We start from the raw sequence: 17166 nt of genomic DNA, 5'->3' as shown, positions 1-17166 counted from the left end.
CAGGCCCAGATGGTACTCTGTGGCTACACACACAGGGGGAAAATACTGGTGCACTTAGCCTTCAGCAGGCCCAGATGGTACTCTGTGGCTACACACACAGGGGAAAATACTGGGACTTCGCTAGCTTAGCCTTCAGCAGGCCCAGATGGTACTCTGTGGCTACACACACAGGGGGAAAATACTGGTACTTCGCTAGCTTAGCCTTCAGCAGGCCCAGATGGTACTCTGTGGCTACACACAGAGGGGAAAATACTGAGAATTATAGCTAACCTTCAGCAGGCCCAGATGGTACTCTGTGGCTACACACACAGGGGAAAATACTGGGACTTAGCCTTCAGCACAGGCCCAGATGGTACTCTGTGGCTACACACAGGGAAAATACTGGTACTTCGCTAGCTTCCTTCAGCAGGCCCAGATGGTACTCTGTGGCTACACACACAGGGGGAAAATACTGACTTAGCCTTCAGCAGGCTCTAGATGGTACTCTGTGGCTCATAACACACAGGGGAAATACTGGGACTTTAGCCTTCAGCAGGCCCAGATGGTACTCTGTGGCTACACACAGGGGAAAAAATACTGGGACTTAGCCTTCAACAAGCTTCCAGATGGTACTCTGTGGCTACACACACAGGGGAAAAATACTGGTACTTCGCTAGCTTAGCCTTCAGCAGGACCAGATGGTACTCTGTGGCTACACACACACAGGGGAAATACTGGGACTTAGCCTTCAGCAGGCCCAGATGGTACTCTGTGGCTACACACACAGGGGGAAATACTGGGACTTAGCCTTCAGCAGGCCCAGATGGTACTCTGTGGCTACACACACAAGGGAAAATGCTGGTACTTCGCTAGCTTAGCCTTCAGCAGGCCCAGATGGTACTCTGTGCTACACACACAGGAAAAATACTGGTACTTAGCCTTCAGCAGGCCCAGATGGTACTCTGTGGCTACACACACAGGGAAAATACTGGTACTTCGCTAGCTTAGCCTTCAGCAGGCCCAGATGGTACTCTGTGGCTACACACACAGGGGGGAAAAATACTGGGACTTAGCCTTCAGGGCCCAGATGGTACTCTGTGGCTACACACTGAGGGAAAATCTTTGGGACCCAGCCAGCAGGCCCAGATGGTACTCTGTGGCTACACACACAGGGGAAAATACTGGTACTTCGCTATTTAGCCTTCAGCAGGCCCAGATGGTACTCTGTGGCTACACACACAGGGGAAATACTGGGACTTAGCCTAACATGAGCCCAGATGGTACTCTGTGGCTACACACACACACAGAGGAAATACTGGGACTTAGCCTTCAGCAGGCCCAGATGGTACTCTGTGGCTACACACACACAGGGAAATACTGGGACTTAGCCTTCAGCGGCCCAGATGGTACTCTGTGGCTACACACACAGGGGGAAAATACTGGTACTTAGCTAGCTTAGCCTTCCAGCAGGCCCAGATGGTACTCTGTGGCTACACACACACAGGGGAAAATGCTGTGACTTAGCTAGCTTAGCCTTCAGCAGGCCCAGATGGTACTCTGTGGCTACACACAGGGGGAAAATACTGGGACTTAGCTAGCTTAGCCTTCAGCAGGCCCAGATGGTACTCTGTGGCTACACACACAGGGGAAAATACTGGGACTTAGCCTACACACCCAGATGGTACTCTGTGGCTACACACACAGGGGAAAATACTGGTACTTCGCTAGCTTAGCCTTCAGCAGGCCCAGATGGTACTCTGTGGCTACACACACAGGGGAAAATACTGGTACTTCGCTAGCTTAGCCTTCAGCAGGCCCAGATGGTACTCTGTGGCTACACACACAGGGGAAAATACTGGGACTTAGCTAGCTTAGCCTTCAGGCCCAGATGGTACTCTGTGGCTACACACACAGGGGAAAATACTGGGACTTAGCTGGCTTAGCCTTCAGCAGGCCCAGATGGTACTCTGTGGCTACACACAGGGAAATACTGGTACTTCGAGCTTAGCCTTCAGCAGGCCCAGATGGTACTCTGTGGCTACACACACAGGGGAAAATACTGGTACTTCGCTAGCTTAGCCTTCAGCAGGCCCAGATGGTACTCTGTGGCTACACACAGGGGAAAATACTGGGACTTAGCCTTCAGGGCCCAGATGGTACTCTGTGGCTACACATACAGGGGAAAATGCTGGTACTTCGCTAGCTTAGCCTTCAGCAGGCCCAGATGGTACTCTGTGGCTACACACAGGGGGAAATACTGGGACTTAGCCTTCAGCAGGCCCAGATGGTACTCTGTGGCTACACACACAGGGGGAAAATACTGGTACTTCGCTAGCTTAGCCTTCAGCAGGCCCAGATGGTACTCTGTGGCTACACACACAGGGGAAAATACTGGGACTTAGCCTTCAGCAGGCCCAGATGGTACTCTGTGGCTACACACACAGGGGAAAATACTGGGACTTAGCCTTCAGCAGGCCCAGATGGTACTCTGTGGCTACACACACAGGGGAAAATACTGGTACTTCGCTAGCTTAGCCTTCAGCAGGCCCAGATGGTACTCTGTGGCTACACACACAGGGGGAAAATACTGGGACTTACAAATACAAATACAGACACAGACACACACACACACACAACTATACAGACACACACACAGGACAAGAGCATTTCGCTACACTCGCATTAACATCTGCTAACCATGTGTATGTGACAAATAACATTTGATTTGATTTGACACACACACAATAACACTCACACTACTATACACACACACACACACACACACACACACACACACACACACACACACACACACACATGCATTTAGTGTTGTAGATATGTGGTAGTGGAGTAGGGGCCTGAGGGCAAACACATAGTGTGTAGTGAATTCTGAAATTAATGTATTGTAATGTTTTTAAAATTGTGTCACTGCCTTCATTTTGCTGGACCCCAGGAAGAGTAGCTGAGCTAATGGGGATCCATAATAAACCCCAGGAAGAGTAGCTGAGCTAATAAACCCCAGGAAGAGTAGCTGAGCTAATGGGGATCCATAATAAACCCCAGGAAGAGTAGCTGAGCTAATGGGGATCCATAATAAACCCCAGGAAGAGTAGCTGATCTAATGGGGATCCATAATAAACCCCAGGAAGAGTAGCTGATCTAATGGGGGTCCATAATAAACCCCAGGAAGAGTAGCTGAGCTAATAAACCCCAGGAAGAGTAGCTGATCTAATGGGGATCCATAATAAACCCCAGGAAGAGTAGCTGATCTAATGGGGATCCATAATAAACCCCAGGAAGAGTAGCTGATCTAATGGGGATCCATAATAAACCCCAGGAAGAGTAGCTGAGCTAATGGGGATCCATAATAAACCCCAGGAAGAGTAGCTGATCTAATGGGGATCCATAATAAACCCCAGGAAGAGTAGCTGAGCTAATGGGGATCCATAATAAACCCCAGGAAGAGTAGCTGAGCTAATGGGGATCCATAATAAACCCCAGGAAGAGTAGCTGAGCTAATGGGGATCCATAATAAACCCCAGGAAGAGTAGCTGATCTAATGGGGATCCATAATAAACCCCAGGAAGAGTAGCTGAGCTAATAAACCCCAGGAAGAGTAGCTGATCTAATGGGGATCCATAATAAACCCCAGGAAGAGTAGCTGAGCTAATAAACCCCAGGAAGAGTAGCTGAGCTAATGGGGATCCATAATAAACCCCAGGAAGAGTAGCTGAGCTAATGGGGATCCACAATAAACCCCAGGAAGAGTAGCTGAGCTAATAAACCCCAGGAAGAGTAGCTGAGCTAATGGGGATCCATAATAAACCCCAGGAAGAGTAGCTGAGCTAATGGGGATCCATAATAAACCCCAGGAAGAGTAGCTGAGCTAATGGGGATCCATAATAAACACCAGGAAGAGTAGCTGAGCTAATGGGGATCCATAATAACCCCGGGAAGAGTAGCTGAGCTAATAAACCCCAGGAAGAGTAGCTGAGCTAATGGGGATCCATAATAAACCCCAGGAAGAGTAGCTGAGCTAATGGGGATCCATAATAAACCCCAGGAAGAGTAGCTGAGCTAATGGGGATCCATAATAAACCCCAGGAAGAGTAGCTGAGCTAATGGGGGTCCATAATAAACCCCAGGAAGAGTAGCTGAGCTAATAAACCCCAGGAAGAGTAGCTGATCTAATGGGGATCCATAATAAACCCCAGGAAGAGTAGCTGATCTAATGGGGATCCATAATAAACCCCAGGAAGAGTAGCTGAGCTAATAAACCCCAGGAAGAGTAGCTGAGCTAATGGGGATCCATAATAAACCCCAGGAAGAGTAGCGGAGCTAATGGGGATCCATAAAAACCCCAGGAAGAGTAGCTGAGCTAATGGGGATCCATAATAAACCCCAGGAAGAGTAGCTAAGCCAATGGGGATCCATAATAAACCCCAGGAAGAGTAGCGGAGCTAATGGGGATGTATGCTACGTCTTGCTTGTTCTATGTTGCTCTGTCTGTATGCTACGTCTTGTTTGTTCTATGTTGCTCTGTCTGTATGCTACGTCTTGCTTGTCCTATGTTGCTCTGTCTGTATGCTACGTCTTGCTTGTTCTATGTTGCTCTGTCTGTATGCTACGTCTTGCTTGTTATATGTTGCTCTGTCTGTATGCTACGTCTTGCTTGTTCTATGTTGCTCTGTCTGTATGCTACGTCTTGTCCTATGTTGCTCTGTCTGTATGCTATGTCTTGCTTGTCCTATGTTGCTCTGTCTGTATGCTACGTCTTGCTTGTTCTATGTTGCTCTGTCTGTGTGCTACGTCTTGTCCTATGTTGCTCTGTCTGTATGCTATGTCTTGCTTGTCCTATGTTGCTCTGTCTGTATGCTACGTCTTGCTTGTTCTATGTTGCTCTGTCTGTATGCTACGTCTTGCTTGTTCTATGTTGCTCTGTCTGTATGCTACGTCTTGCTTGTTCTATGTTGCTCTGTCTGTATGCTACGTCTTGCTTGTCCTATGTTGCTCTGTCTGTATGCCATGTCTTGCTTGTCCTATGTTGCTCTGTCTGTATTCTATGTCTTGCTTGTCCTATGTTGCTCTGTCTGTATGCCACGTCTTGCTTGTCCTATGTTGCTCTGTCTGTATGCCACGTCTTGCTTGTTCTATGTTGCTCTGTCTGTATGCTACGTCTTGCTTGTTCTATGTTGCTCTGTCTGTATGCTACGTCTTGCTTGTTCTATGTTGCTCTGTCTGTATGCTACGTCTTGCTTGTTCTATGTTGCTCTGTCTGTATGCTACGTCTTGCTTGTTCTATGTTGCTCTGTCTGTATGCTACGTCTTGCTTGTTCTATGTTGCTCTGTCTGTATGCTACGTCTTGCTTGTTCTATGTTGCTCTGTCTGTATGCTACGTCTTGCTTGTCCTATGTTGCTCTGTCTGTATGCTACGTCTTGCTTGTTCTATGTTGCTCTGTCTGTATGCTACGTCTTGCTTGTTCTATGTTGCTCTGTCTGTATGCTACGTCTTGCTTGTCCTATGTTGCTCTGTCTGTATGCTATGACTTGCTTGTCCTATGTTGCTCTGTCTGTATGCTATGACTTGCTTGTCCTATGTTGCTCTGTCTGTATGCTATGACTTGCTTGTCCTATGTTGCTCTGTCTGTATGCCATGTCTTGCTTGTCCTATGTTGCTCTGTCTGTATGCTATGACTTGCTTGTCCTATGTTGCTCACTGCTCATTGATTGTCTATATTGTAATTGTTTTTAATAACCTGCCAAGGGACTGCGGTTGAAAATTAGCCGGCTGGCTAAAACCGCACTTTTACTGAAACGTTGATTAATGTGCACTGTCCCTGTAAAATAAAAATAAACTCAAACTCAAGGGTCGGGGTTAAGGGCCAGGGTTAAGGGCCAGGGTTAAGGGTCAAGGTTAAGGGTCCAAGATGGCGTAGCGTAGGTCCCTGTAAAAATAAACTGAAACACAACCCAGCCGGCCACCTCTGTCTTACCTTTGTTTTTCTGTGTTCGAGAGATCTCTCTATCTCTCCTATCTTCTCCAGGATACCCATGTTGTCGTAGCGGGCAGGTTACACTTCTAGTCTGGTTACTGCCTGGAGAGAGACACATCAGACTGGTTACTGCCTGGAGACTGGTTACTGCCTGGAGAGAGACACTACATCAGACTGGTTACTGCCTGGAGAGACACTACATCAGACTGGTTACTGCCTGGAGAGAGACACTACATCAGACTGGTTACTGCCTGGAGAGAGACACACATCAGACTGGTTACTGTCTGGAGAGAGACAGACATCAGACTGGTTACTGTCTGGAGAGAGACACTACATCAGACTGGTTACTGCCTGGAGAAAGACACACTACATCAGACTGGTTACTGCCTGGAGAGAGACACTACATCAGACTGGTTACTGTCTGGAGAGACACACATCAGACTGGTTACTGCCTGGAGAGAGACACATCAGACTGATTACTGCCTGGAGACACACATCAGACTGGTTACTGCCTGGAGAGAGACACACATCAGACTGGTTACTGCCTGGAGAGACACACTACATCAGACTGGTTACTGTCTGGAGAAAGACACACTACATCAGACTGGTTACTGCCTGAGAGACACACATCAGACTGGTTACTGCCTGGAGAGACACTACATCAGACTGGTTACTGCCTGGAGAGAGACACTACATCAGACTGGTTACTGCCTGGAGAGACACTACATCAGACTGGTTACTGCCTGGAGAGAGACACTACATCAGACTGGTTACTGCCTGGAGAGACACACATCAGACTGGTTACTGCCTGGAGAGAGACACACATCAGACTGGTTACTGCCTGGAGAGAGACAGACATCAGACTGGTTACTGCCTGGAGAGAGACACTACATCAGACTGGTTACTGCCTGGAGAGAGACACTACATCAGACTGGTTACTGTCTGGAGAGAGACACTACATCAGACTGGTTACTGCCTGGAGAGAGACACTACATCAGACTGGTTACTGTCTGGAGAGAGACACTACTTCAGACTGGTTACTGCCTGGAGAGAGACACTACATCAGACTGGTTTACTGCCTGGAGAGAGACACTACATCAGACTGGTTACTGTCTGGAGAGAGACACTACATCAGACTGGTTACTGCCTGGAGAGAGACACTACATCAGACTGGTTACTGCCTGGAGAGACACACATCAGACTGGTTACTGCCTGGAGAGACACTACATCAGACTGGTTACTGCCTGGAGAGAGACACTACATCAGACTGGTTACTGCCTGGAGAGAGACACTACATCAGACTGGTTACTGCCTGGAGAGAGACACATCAGACTGGTTACTGCCTGGAGAGACACTACATCAGACTGGTTACTGCCTGGAGAGAGACACTACATCAGACTGGTTACTGCCTGGAGAGAGACACTACATCAGACTGGAACCACTGGAGGCTGCTGGGTGGAGGACGGCTCATAATAATGGCTGGAACGGAGCGAATGGAAACCATGTGTTTGATACCATTCCACTCATTTCACTCAGCCATTACCACGAGTCCATCCTCCCGAATGAAGGTGCCACCAACCTCCTGTGACTGAAACGTGTCAACACCGCTACTCCCCAATAGCCTAGCAAGCTCGCTAACTAGCGGTAGCTTCCTGTGTCAGGCAACTAGTGAGAAGACCGCAACATTAATTTGTCAATCAAATAAAAACTACAGATTTAACTATAATCCAAGAAGTTAACATACAAACACAAAACTGATCAGCCGGTAGTAATATCTATGAAAAATATACACGTTAAATGTGTTCGACTCAACTGCATGCATAGAAAAATGACGTCACAAACCGGAACTGGAGGGTTCCGTTCTCTTTTCATTCCGGTGGGGAACAAAACATCTAACGTTAAATACCTGGAAAAATAGTTCCTGGTCAAATATCAAGTCGTTTACAGAACACGGTTCGAGTGGACTTACTGCCCTACATGTTTACAATAAATTCAGACATGTGTTGGTGAACATGGAGGCCGGGTGTCATATATAGAACACATGGAGGAGGAGTTATAAAGCGTTATAACGGAAGCGTCCTTCCGCCGCGGGTTCTGGTCCGATGACAGATCCTTCCCACGGTAACACAGCGGACATGGCCACGTCCACCGGAGGATCATCCACCGCGGGCATCCAGGGGTTCCCCATAATAACCGGCAGGCCCCGGAGGACAGCACCGGTAAGGACCCGGAGCAGACCGGAGAACCGAAGAAAAAGCCGTGCAGGGCTTGTACCGACTTCAAGTCGTGGATGAAGGTCCAGAAAACGCCACAGACCCCAGCAGCAGCAGCGCCACAGGTGAGCATGGCTCTCGACCTTCGCCCCTCCCGAGTCCGTACGGGAGTTGCAACGATGGGACAAGACTGGAACTACTACCAATTGGATATCACTAAATTGGAGAGAAAACGGGATTTAAAAAATATATATTTTTATTTCCATGGGAGAGAAACTGTGAATGTAATTATCTGCAGTTGACATAGCTAAGTAAATGGAAGAATACTCTTATTGCAATGTGGGTGGCTCTTAAAATAGTCTTTGGTTGTGCAAAGTGTAGTCTTCGGCACAAGGTGTTGCCAGGGAATATCTGCAATAAGATCTGGATTGGCTCCCGTGCTGAGGTGAAATCCTCAGAAGTCCCTGCCCTATCCAGAAGTCCCTGCCCTATCCAGAAGTCCCTGCCCTATCCAGAAGTCCCTGCCCTATCCAGAAGTCCCTGCCCCTATCCAGAAGTCCCTGCCCTATCCAGAAGTCCCTGCCCTATCCAGAAGTCCCTGCCCTATCCAGAAGTCCCTGCCCTATCCAGAAGTCCCTGCCCTATCCAGAAGTCCCTGCCCTATCCAGAAGTCCCTCCCCTATCCAGAAGTCCCTCCCCTATCCAGAAGTCCCTCCCTATCCAGAAGTCCCTGCCCTATCCAGAAGTCCCCCCCTATCCAGAAGTCCCTCCCTATCCAGAAGTCCCTCCCCTCCCCTGCCCTATCCAGAAGAAGTCCCTGCCCTATCCAGAAGTCCCTCCCCTATCCAGAAGTCCCTGCCCTATCCAGAAGTCCCTCCCCTATCCAGAAGTCCCTGCCCTATCCAGAATAGCCTTCTCTCTAGATCTTTGACAGCTGGATCTGCTATCCTTTCACCCTCCTCCATGGCCATAAATTCTGAAACGCACTAAACTATTTACCCATTTAATAACCAGACCTTCATACAAACTTGCTATATGCTGAATTCTTGACGCACAATCGACTGTTCTGCAATATGCTGCCAGCACACCCACAAGTGAGCCTAACCCTACCCCTAACCCCTAGCCCTAACCCACAAGTGAGCCTAACCCCTTACCCTAACCCCTAACCCCTAACCCTAACCCCACACCCACAAGTGAGCCACGCATGATGTACTGCGTATGAGCGTCAACCGACCGTAAAGCTACTTGTTTGAGACAAACATCAACCTACCGTAAAGCTACTTGTTTGAGACAAACATCAACCTACCGTAAAGCTACTTGTTTGAGACAAACGTCAACCTACCGTAAAGCTACTTGTTTGAGACAAACATCAACCTACCGTAAAGCTACTTGTTTGAGACAAACGTCAACCTACCGTAAAGCTACTTGTTTGAGACAAACGTCAACCTACCGTAAAGCTACTTGTTTGAGACAAACGTCAACCTACCGTAAAGCTACTTGTTTGAGACAAACGTCAACCTACCGTAAAGCTAATTGTTTGAGACAAACATCAACCGTCCATAAAGCTAATTGTTTGACACAAACGTCAACCGTCCATAAAGCTACTTGTTTGAGACAAACGTCAACCTACCGTAAAGCTACTTGTTTGAGACAAACGTCAACCTACCGTAAAGCTACTTGTTTGAGACAAACGACAACCTACCGTAAAGCTACTTGTTTGAGACAAACATCAACCTACCGTAAAGCTAATTGTTTGAGACAAACGTCAACCGACCGTAAAGCTACTTGTTTGACACAAACGTCAACCGACCGTAAAGCTACTTGTTTGAGACAAACCTCAACCGACCAAAAAGCTACTTGTTTGACACAAATGTCAACCGACCAAAAAGCTACTTGTTTGACACAAACGTCAACCGACCGTAAAGATACTTGTTTGAGACAAACCTCAACCGACCAAAGCTACTTGTTTGACACAAATGTCAACCGACCAAAAGCTACTTTTTTGACACAAACGTCAACCGACCAAAAGCTACTTGTTTGACACAAACGTCAACCGACCGTAAAGCTACTTGTTTGACACAAACGTCAACCGACCGTAAAGCTACTTGTTTGACACAAACGTCAACCGACCGTAAAGCTACTTGTTTGACACAAACGTCAACCGACCGTAAAGCTACTTGTTTGACACAAACGTCAACCGACCGTAAAGCTACTTGTTTGAGACAAACGTCAACCGACCATAAAGCTACTTGTTTGAGACAAACATCAACCGACCATAAAGCTATTTGTTTGAGACAAACCTCAACCGACCAAAAGCTACTTGTTTGACACAAATGTCAACCGACAAAAAGCTACTTGTTTGACACAAACGTCAACCGACCAAAAGCTACTTGTTTGACACAAACGCCAACTGACCGTAAAGCTACCTGTTTGAGACAAACATCAACCGACCGTAAAGCTACTTGTTTGAGACAAACATCAACCGACCAAAAAGCTACTTGTTTGACACAAACGTCAACCGACCGTAAAGCTACCTGTTTGAGACAAACGTCAACCGACCGTAAAGCTACTTGTTTGAGACAAACATCAACCTACCGTAAAGCTACATGTTTGAGACAAACGTCAACCTACCGTAAAGCTACTTGTTTGAGACAAACAGCAACCTACCAAAAATCTACTTGTTTGACACAAACATCACTGTTTATGTAGCTGATAAGATGTTTCCTCATGGACACCTCTGTAAGCTGCCACGTTGTTCTGACTCTGCCAGGCCTCTACTATTATCTAATAGAGGAGATTAGTAAACCTGCATGATGTCAGTGTGGATAGCCTACTAACTCTGCCAGGCCTCTACTATTATCTAATAGAGGAGATTAGTAAACCTGACTGATGTCAGTGTGGATAGTCTACTAACTCTGCCAGGCCTCTACTATTATCTAATAGAGGAGATTAGTAAACCTGAATGATGTCAGTGTGGATAGCCTACTAACTCTGCCAGGCCTCTACTATTATCTAATAGAGGAGATTAGTAAACTGAATGATGTCAGTGTGGATAGTCTACTAACTCTGCCAGGCCTCTACTATTATCTAATAGAGGAGATTAGGTAACCTGAATGATGTCAATTGTGGATAACCTACTAACTCTGCAGGCCTCTACTATTATCTAATAGAGGAGATTAGTAAACCTGAATGATGTCAGTGTGGGATAGCCTACTAACTCTGCCAGGCCTCTACTATTATCTTAGAGGAGATTAGTAAACCTGAATGATGTCAGTGTGGATAACTTCTACCTGCTCACAGGCCTCTACTATTATCTAATGGAGGATCTATTTAGATTAGTAAACCCTGAATGATGTCAGTGTGGATAGTCTACTAACTCTTTGCAGGCCTCTACTATTATCTAATAGAGGATCTATTTAGATTAGTAAACCTGAATGATGTCAGTGTGGATAGCCTACTAACTCTGCCAGGCCTCTACTATTATCTAATAGAGATTAGTAAACCTGCATGAAGTCAGTGTGGATAACCTACTAACTCTTAGGCCTCTACTATTATCTAATAGAGGAGATTAGTAAAACTTGACTGATGTCAGTGTGGATAACCTACCCTACTCTCGCCAGGCCTCTACTATTATCTATAATAGAGGAGATTAGTAAACCTGATGATGTCAGTGTGGATAGCCTACTAACTCTGCCAGGCCTCTACTATTATCTAATAGAGGAGATTAGTAAACCTGACTGATGTCAGTGTGGATAGCCTACTAACTCTGCCAGGCCTCTACTATTATCTAATAGAGGAGATTAGTAACCTGACTGATGTCATGTGGATAGTCTAATAACTTCCACATGCGTTTCATCATGTTGAGTAATGATGACTTGGTGAATGCCCATCGGTCAACGCAGTCACAGAATGTGTGTCTGTATCCCTGTGTGTGTTTGTGTGTAGGAGGCCCCAGCTGAGCATGTGAGCCCCAGCTGTGAGCTGAGTGTCCGGGGCTGGACAGGGAAGAGTTAGGGCGTAACACCTGGTCCTTCCTGCACACCATGGCAGCTTACTACCCAGACCGGCCCTCCCCAGACAGCAGACAGACATGGGACAGTTCATCAACCTCTTCTCTAAGGTCTTCCCCTGCGACGAGTGTGCTGAGGACCTGCGGACAAGGTCAGGGGTTAGAGGTTATGTTATTGTGTGTTACGTTGGCTGGTGTTGAGAGTTGTATAATTCGTTCTAGTGGGTTAAAGGTCACAGATGACTGGCAGTAGATACAGGTCCACTTCCTGCCCAACTAGATACCCATGAGTAGCATTGCATCAATCAATGGTTGCACGCCACGTCATCCACTATGCAGTCGGGCGTCAGATTGCTGTATTATATGTGGTTAGCTGATCTGTTAAATACCTGTCCTGTAAGATCGTCTGCAATGTCTGCAACTCCACCACAGGGTTGACTAAATGACATCACTTCCTGTTTCCTCAGGCTGAAGACCAATCAGCCAGACGCCAGTAGTCGCCACGCCCTCTCCCAGTGGCTGTGTGGCGTCCATAACGACGTCAACGCTCGGCTGGGGAAGCAGCCGTTTGACTGTTCCCTCGTGGATGAGAGGTGGAGGGACGGTTGGAAAGATGGCAGCTGTGACTGATTCGTTACTGTTACCTGGGAACTGAGAGATACAGGACACGTTTATTCACATCCTGTTCCCTGTATAGTACCGTTTAGGGAACTATCTGACACAGAGACTGGTTTCTATTTTCTGATTGGCTACGGATCTACATGATGTTCGCTATCAATCTGTTGTCCAGTGCCTTCAGAAAGTATTCAAACCCCTGGACTTATTACACATGTTGTTGTGTTACAGCCTGAACTCAACATGGATTACATATCCCATAATGACATCACAATACCTCCTAATGACATCACAATACCCCCTAATGACATCACAATACCCCATAATGACATCACAATACCCCATAATGACATCACAATACCCCCTAATGACATCACAATACCCCATAATGACATCACAATACCCCATAATGACATCACAATACCCCATAATGACATCACAATACCCCATAATGACATCACAATACCCCATAATGACATCACAATACCCCATAATGACATCACAATACCCCATAATGACATTACAATACCCCATAATGACATCACAATACCCCATAATGACATCACAATAGCCCCTAATGACATCACAATACCCCTAATGACATCACAGTACCCCTAATGACATCACAATACCCCTAATGACATCACAATACCCCATAATGACATCACAATACCCCATAATGACATCACAATACCCCATAATGACATCACAATACCCCATAATGACATTACAATACCCCATAATGACATCACAATACCCCATAATGACATCACAATACCCCATAATGACATCACAATACCCCATAATGACATCACAATACCCCATAATGACATCACAATACCCCATAATGACATCACAATACCCCATAATGACATCACAATACCCCATAATGACATCACAATAATTCTATAATGACATCACAATACCCCTAATGACATCACAATACTCCCCTAATGACATCACAATACCCCATAATGACATCACAATACCCCATAATGACATCACAATACCCCATAATGACATCACAATACCCCATAATGACATCACAATACCTCATAATGACAAAAGTGAAAACAGGTTTTTAGAAATGTTAATAAATGTATTGAAATGAAATACAGAAATATCTCATTTTACAAGTATTCACACCCTGAGTCAGTACATTTTAGAATCATCTTTTGATTTACAGCTGTAAGTCTTTCTGGGTAAGCTTTGTGGGTAATTCTCTAAGAACTTTACACACTTGGATTGTACAATATTTGCATGATATTTTTGCATGTTTTGAATACTCCCAGTATCTGTTGGGAAGCAGACAACCAGGTTTTCCTCTGTCTGTGCTTCTCTCTATTCCGTTTATTTTTATCCTAAAACTCCCTAGTCCCTTGCCGATGACAAGCACACCCATAACATGATGCAGCCACCATCTTTGAAAATATGAAGAGTGTTACTCAGTGATGTTGTGTTGACGGCCCTGCAAACATAACGCTTTGTATTCAGGACATAAAGTTAATTTCTTTTGCCACATTTTTGCAGTTTTACGGAGTGCCTTATTGCAAACAGAACGCATGTTTGGAATATATTTATTCTGTACAGGCGTCCTTCTTTCACTCTGTCAATAGTATTGAGGAGTAACTACAATGTTGATCCAGCCTCAGTGTTCTCCCATCACAGCCATTAAACTCTAACTGTTTTGCAGTCGCCATGGGCCTCGTGGTGAAAACACTGAGCGGTTTCCTTCCTCTCCGTTAACTGAGTTAGAAGGACGCCTGTATCAATGTAGTGACTGCGTATTGATACACTGAGTTAGGAGCATTATCATTGTAGTGACTGGGTGTATTGATACACATTACATTTAAGTACTGAGTTAGGAGCATTATCATTGTAGTGACTGGGTGTATTGATACACTGAGTTAGAGCGTCCATCATTACTTTAAGACATGAAGGTCAGTCAGTCATAACAGTCCATCATTACTTTAAGACATGAAGGTCAGTCCATCATTACTAAGACATGAAGTCAGTCCATCATTACTTTTAAGACATGAAGGTCAGTCAATACAACAGTCCATCATTACTTTAAGACATAGTTGAACCATCATTACTTTGTATGACATAAGTCAGCCTAATACAACAGTCCATCATTACTTTAAGACATGAAGGTCAGTCATCAACAGTCCATCATTACTTTAAGACATGAAGGTCAGTCAATACAACAGTCCATCATTACTTTAAGACATGAAGAACAACCATCATTACTTTAAGACATGAAGGTCAGTCAATACAACAGTCCATCATTACTTTAAGACATGAAGGTCAGTCCATCATTACTTTAAGACATGAAGGTCAGTCCATCATTACTTTAAGACATGAAGGTCAGTCAATACAACAGTCCATCATTACTTTAAGACATGAAGGTCAGTCAATACAACAGTCCATCATTACTTTATGACATGAAGGTCAGTCCATCATTACTTTAAGACATGAAGGTCAGTCCATCATTACTTTAAGACATGAAGGTCAGTCCATCATTACTTCAAGACATGAAGGTCAGTCAATACAACAGTCCATCATTACTTTAAGACATAAAGGTCAGTCAATACAACAGTCCATCATTACTTTAAGACATGAAGGTCAGTCAATACAACAGTCCATCATTACTTTAAGACATAAAGGTCAGTCAATACAACAGTCCATCATTACTTTATGACATGAAGGTCAGTCAATACAACAGTCCATCATTACTTTAAGACATAAAGGTCAGTCAATACAACAGTCCATCATTACTTTATGACATGAAGGTCAGTCCATCATTACTTTAAGACATGAAGGTCAGTCAATACAACAGTCCATCATTACTTTAAGACATGAAGGTCAGTCAATACAACAGTCCATCATTACTTTATGACATGAAGGTCAGTCAATACAACAGTCCATCATTACTTTAAGACATGAAGGTCAGTCCATCATTACTTTAAGACATGAAGGTCAGTCAATACAACAGTCCATCATTACTTTAAGACATGAAGGTCAGTCCATCATTACTTTAAGACATGAAGGTCAGTCAATACAACAGTCCATCATTACTTTAAGACATGAAGGTCAGTCAATACAACAGTCCATCATTACTTTATGACATGAAGGTCAGTCAATACAACAGACCATCATTACTTTAAGACATGAAGGTCAGTCCATCATTACTTTAAGACATGAAGGTCAGTCAATACGGAAAATTTCAAGAACTTTTAACGTTTCTTCAAGTCGCAAAAACCAAGCGCTAATGAAACAGGAAGACACAGAGTTACCTCTGCTGCAGGAAGACACAGAGTTACCTCTGCTACAGGAAGACCCAGAGTTACCTCTGCTACAGGAAGACCCAGAGTTACCTCTGCTACAGGAAGACCCAGAGTTACCTCTGCTACAGGAAGACCCAGAGTTACCTCTGCTACAGGAAGACCCAGAGTTACCTCTGCTACAGGAAGACCCAGAGTTCCCTCTGCTACAGGAAGACACAGAGTTACCTCTGCTACAGGAAGACACAGAGTTACCTCTGCTGCAGAGGATAAGTTCATTAGAGTTAACTGGCTCTCATGAGGAGCGCCACAGGAAAGAAAGACACAGAGTTACCTCTGCTACAGGAAGACCCAGAGTTACCTCTGCTACAGGAAGACCCAGAGTTACCTCTGCTACAGGAAGACCCAGAGTTACCTCTGCTACATGAAGACCCAGAGTTACCTCTGCTGGAGAGGATAAGTTCATTAGTTAACTGTCTCTCATGAGGAGCGCCACAGGACAGGAAGACCCAGAGTTCCCTCTGCTGCTGAGGATAAGTTCATTAGAGTTACCAGCTTCAGAAATTGCAGCCCAAATAAATGCTTCACAGAATTCAAGTAACAGACACATCTCAACATCAACTGTTCAGAGGAGACTGTGTGAATCAGGCCTTCATGGTCAAATTGCTGCAAATAACCCACTACTAAAGCACACCAATAAGAAGAAGAGACTTGCTTGGGCCAAGAAACACGATCAATGGACATTGGACCACTAGATATTTGTCCAAATTGGAGATTTTTGGTACGTACCGCTTTGTCTTTGTGAGATGAGATGTGGCAGAATGGATGATCTCTGCATGTGTGGTTCCCACCGTGAAGCATGGAGGAGGAGGTGTGATGGTGTGGGGGTGCTTTGCTGGTGACGCTGTCTGTGATTTATTTAAAAATTCAAGGCACTCTTAACCAGCCCTTGCTACCACAGCATTCTGCAGCGATACGCCCATCTGGTTTGGCCTTAACCAGCATGGCTACCACAGCATTCTGCAGCGATACGCCCATCTGGTTTGGCCTTAACCAGCATGGCTACCACAGC

At 45.4% G+C, this 17166-nt stretch overlaps 1 protein-coding gene and 1 long non-coding RNA gene across 11 annotated transcripts; one reads left to right on the top strand and one right to left on the bottom strand.

Annotated features, from left to right (window-relative positions):
- Window positions 1–183: 183 nt before the first annotated feature.
- LOC127920286 (uncharacterized) lies at window positions 184–7874 on the bottom strand. 10 transcript variants are annotated; one of them, XR_008105676.1, is made up of 3 exons: window positions 7787–7874; window positions 5974–6075; window positions 184–231 (listed from the first exon to the last, which is right to left on the bottom strand). It is a non-coding gene; the product is annotated as an uncharacterized LOC127920286 (long non-coding RNA). The 10 variants fall into 10 exon arrangements; XR_008105675.1 differs by lacking the exon at window positions 184–231 and adding an exon at window positions 970–1017; XR_008105674.1 differs by lacking the exon at window positions 184–231 and adding an exon at window positions 1695–1742.
- Window positions 7875–12166: 4292 nt separating this feature from the next.
- LOC127920285 (FAD-linked sulfhydryl oxidase ALR-like) lies at window positions 12167–13292 on the top strand (the record flags this gene model as incomplete). Its single annotated transcript, XM_052504218.1, is given in 3 exon segments — window positions 12167–12257; window positions 12260–12347; window positions 12663–13292. Coding segments are annotated over 3 exon segments (342 nt in total), but the record flags the coding sequence as incomplete, so codon positions are not given.
- Window positions 13293–17166: the final 3874 nt, after the last annotated feature.

The sequence above is a fragment of the Oncorhynchus keta genome, unplaced genomic scaffold, assembly GCF_023373465.1.
Source record: "Oncorhynchus keta strain PuntledgeMale-10-30-2019 unplaced genomic scaffold, Oket_V2 Un_contig_18812_pilon_pilon, whole genome shotgun sequence".
NCBI lineage: Eukaryota > Metazoa > Chordata > Actinopteri > Salmoniformes > Salmonidae > Oncorhynchus > Oncorhynchus keta.
The sequence above is the reverse complement of the archived record's forward strand: the minus strand, read 5'-3'. Positions and strand labels throughout refer to the sequence as shown.